Source organism: Guillardia theta (genome assembly GCF_000315625.1).
Source record: "Guillardia theta CCMP2712 unplaced genomic scaffold GUITHscaffold_1, whole genome shotgun sequence".
In the NCBI taxonomy this organism is placed as follows: Eukaryota; class Cryptophyceae; order Pyrenomonadales; family Geminigeraceae; genus Guillardia; species Guillardia theta.
This window is the reverse complement of record NW_005434673.1, coordinates 199,279-202,781: the sequence shown is the minus strand read 5'-3', so window position 1 is coordinate 202,781 and position 3,503 is coordinate 199,279. Positions and strand designations below refer to the sequence as shown.

Below are 3,503 nucleotides of genomic sequence, written 5' to 3'. Positions count from 1 at the left end.
CCCTCCCTCCCTCCCTCTCATTCTCTCTCTTCTCCTGCTCGCCTTTTCTTCTCCGGTTCGCCCTCGTCCTTCCACATGTCCGCTTGGAGCAGGGAAGCGATCAGAGCGTTCTTCATCCGCAAGAAGACGGAAGGAGGAGGAGGAGGAGGAGGTGGTGGTGGTGGTGTTGGTGGTGGTGGTGGTGGTAGTGGAGATGAGGAGCGACTGGATGCAGAGGTAGGAGGGGGGAAAGGTGGAGGAGGAATTAGAAGAGACGGAGAGGTGAAGAGGAACGAGAATGGAGGAAGGATAGTTGCTGAGTTGTGTCAAGAGCTCACGATCTTTGTTCCTCCTCCTCCAAAGCGAGTTCAAGTAGGCAGCAAGCATGTCGACGCCTTCGGCTTGGGTACTCTACCACTCGGCGTCCTCTACCCCGATGCCTCCCGCCGACCAGATCGGGCACGCGCCATGGCGATCATTCGGACAGCAGCGAGGTTGGGAGCAGAGCTCTTTGACACAGCAGACAGCTACGGAGCAGATGACAAGGACTTCGGGTATGTGGAGAAGCTCCTGCACGAGGCGCTGAGAGGAGGAGCGGAGGGAAGGGGAGGAGAGGAGGAGCAGAGAGGAGGAAGGCAGGAGAGGGGAGGAGAGCGGAGGGAGGCTTGTGTGGCAACCAAAGGAGGGATGCTGAGGGTGAGCAGGGAGGCGAATGGCTGGAGGCCCTCGAGGTGCGACAGGGAGTACCTGCTGACTCGGATGAGAAGTAGCTGGGAGAACTTGGGAGGAAGAGATCCTGTGTTCCTGTGGCAGCTCCACCACCCCAACGAGAAAGAGTCGCCAATAGAGGAGGCAATGCAGGCAGCCAAGACGGCGCAGGAGCGGGGATGGGTCCGGCATGTCGGCCTGTGCAACGTGACGCTGGATCAGTTGAAGAGAGCGAGGAGGGTGGTGGAGGTGGCAGCCGTGCAGTGTGAGCTCAACTACTGGACGAGGAAGGCGGAGAAGCAGGGGATCCTGGACTACTGCAGGGACAACGGGATAGCCTTCATCGCCTTCGGAGCTCTAGGAGGATTGAAGTGTCGGAGGGGGGAGAGGTGATGGCCCCTTCCATCCTGGTCTCCTTTGCTCTTTCTTTCCTCCCCTCTCTTCCCTTCCTTCCTCTACCTTCCCCTCCTCTTCCATCTTCTCCTCCCCCAACCGCTCGTCCCCTCCGCCTCTCCTATGCTCTCCCCACCTCTTCTCGTCGCGTCCTCTCACCTACTCTCGTAGGCACCTCGCAAGCTCCTTCCCCGCCCTCAAGTACATGGCGGACCGCAAAGGCTTCTCCTGCGAGGCAACGGCGCTCGCGAGCATGCGGCACCTGTGGCCGCACCTCATCCACATCCCAGGCGCGAGGACTGAGGAGCACGTGCAAGACATAGCGAGAGGAAGGGAGGTGCGATTCACAGCTGCCGAGCTTGACGAGCTGCGACGCATGAAGCCGAGCAGATGAAAGAATGGGTGAGCGGAGGAGGAGCGGAGGAGGAGCGGGATGGGCGGCAATGAGGGCAGGAGCAGGAGCAGGAGCAGGAGCAGGAGCAGGAAGGGATTCGGCGAGGATAGCAGTGGTTTGCTGTCCTTCAGATGAGTTAACGCGAAGAGAGTAGCGAAATGATTTCGTAATCTACCATGAGAGGACCTTTCAGAATGTGCTCGACCCTTGCACGTCCTACAGTGTTCTTATTGATTACAGCTGGTTTACAGTGCTCAACGATGTAACTCTCGTTTCTTCTTTTCGATTTCTCACGCTTCATTTCACCGACATCTCGAAATACCTTCATGCCTGCCATCTGTAGTCCCTACAGCATGACGGTACTCGACGTCTTTCTTTCCATGATGTTCCAAGGGAGGTTTTACTCATAAAACCATAAATACCTCTCACATGAAACATCCGTCAACCATTCATCTACCAGACATGCGCTTCTGGCTTGTTTGCACAACGTCGAGGACGAGGAAAGTGACGTAACGTCAAGTGAGATATGAAAGGAGGTGAAGTTGCTCATTGAGTATACAGTACAACAAGTACACAAACCCTCGTTCCTCCCGCATCATCTGCCAGCATACAACTGCGCGTACCCACGAATAAACCATGGCGGCCCGTCTGGTAGTTTGAGAATCCCCCGACCGGACCGAACGTGCCGACACGGCAACGACAAATATAGAGTTAACGATCATCAAACAAGAGTAGACGCTAACGGAGTGGGAAGAGGAGGAGGAAGAGAGAGGAACGGATAGAACAGGGAAGATGGAGAGAGATAGGGGAGGAGGGAGGAGGAGGGAGGAGGAGAGAGGAGGAGGGGAGGAGGGAGGAGGAGGAAGGAGAAGGATCATGACGGAGAGAATGAAGGGAAAGGAGGCAAGTTGAGCTTCACGGGACATTAGAAGGAGCTGGGAATATTAACAATAGAAAGAACAGAGGAAACAATGATAAGGCAGTAGGAGAGAGGTAGAAAAGAATGCAGTTACGTGACATCTGAAATGTGAGGTCCATGTATTCCACACGTATCAGGTAGGAAAGAGCTGTAACGCAATTCACCTTTCTGCGCTTGTTGGTTTCTTCAATATTTCAGCTAGCTGCTTCAATCATGCAGCAATCTACTAGATCTGCTGCTATCAACATAGCTCAACTTGAGTCAAAGGATGATCTTACATCTGAGCTCATTTCCTCAGTGTCATCACAATGAGAATCTTCAATTGGAATTTCAGGTTGCAGTCACAACCATGGCAATTCTACACACAATTTCGCAATGCGAGGGAGACCCTTCCATTCTCACAACGTGCACTTCTCAACATGTTTCGATCATACTCTACCTGCACCTCACCTTGTATCTCATGTGACTCGACTCGACAACCTCTGGGATGTCAGTACACATTCAGACGAGAGGAAACAGTCAAACATGTTGAAACGGAATAGACTTGCGATTGTGGATAGTGACGTGTAAGTTCATACATCTCCGATAGCCAAAGAAAAAAACAATATCACAGAACATGCTTGTAACAAAGACATTAGTTGGATTATTTTTGATTTTATTGATTCTGAACCGTGATGAGAGGGTTGCCTACCAAGACAGGGTCGTGGACTCTCTACTTCCAGATATCCACATCTTCGGCGTCTCTTCGGCGGGGGTAGCCAGACGTCGCAGTCGTCCAGCCAAACTTCTTCTTCTTTCCTTCTTCTTCCACATGCCGCGATCTGCATCTGCGCATGCAGCCTCGGCATGGTGAGCTACAGCGCTCGGGTCTTCCTTGCGGAAGGGTAGGGGGGTAACCTGCCATGAGGTTTCTTCCGGTAAACCGTCTTTGTTTCCCCTGGTGTACCAAAGACGGTCGGGATAGGGTATCTTCCATTTCCACTTACTGCTGCCGCTTATGCATCCCGAGCAATACGACAGCAGGAGTCGAGGCGCGGGTCACATGGTGCGACCCTTCTGGAGGAGCTCCAGATGAGAGCGGCAAGTCTCCGGCGGGGGAGGAGCTCTCGC

The 3,503-nt window shown here is 53.7% G+C and overlaps 1 protein-coding gene across 1 annotated transcript; it reads left to right on the top strand.

Annotated features, from left to right (window-relative positions):
* Positions 1–447: 447 nt before the first annotated feature.
* GUITHDRAFT_98961 (hypothetical protein) lies at positions 448–1,474 on the top strand (the record flags this gene model as incomplete). Its single annotated transcript, XM_005842104.1, has 2 exons — positions 448–1,058; positions 1,252–1,474. 2 exons carry the CDS (start codon positions 448–450, stop codon positions 1,472–1,474), a joined length of 834 nt encoding a protein of 277 aa, XP_005842161.1.
* Positions 1,475–3,503: the final 2,029 nt, after the last annotated feature.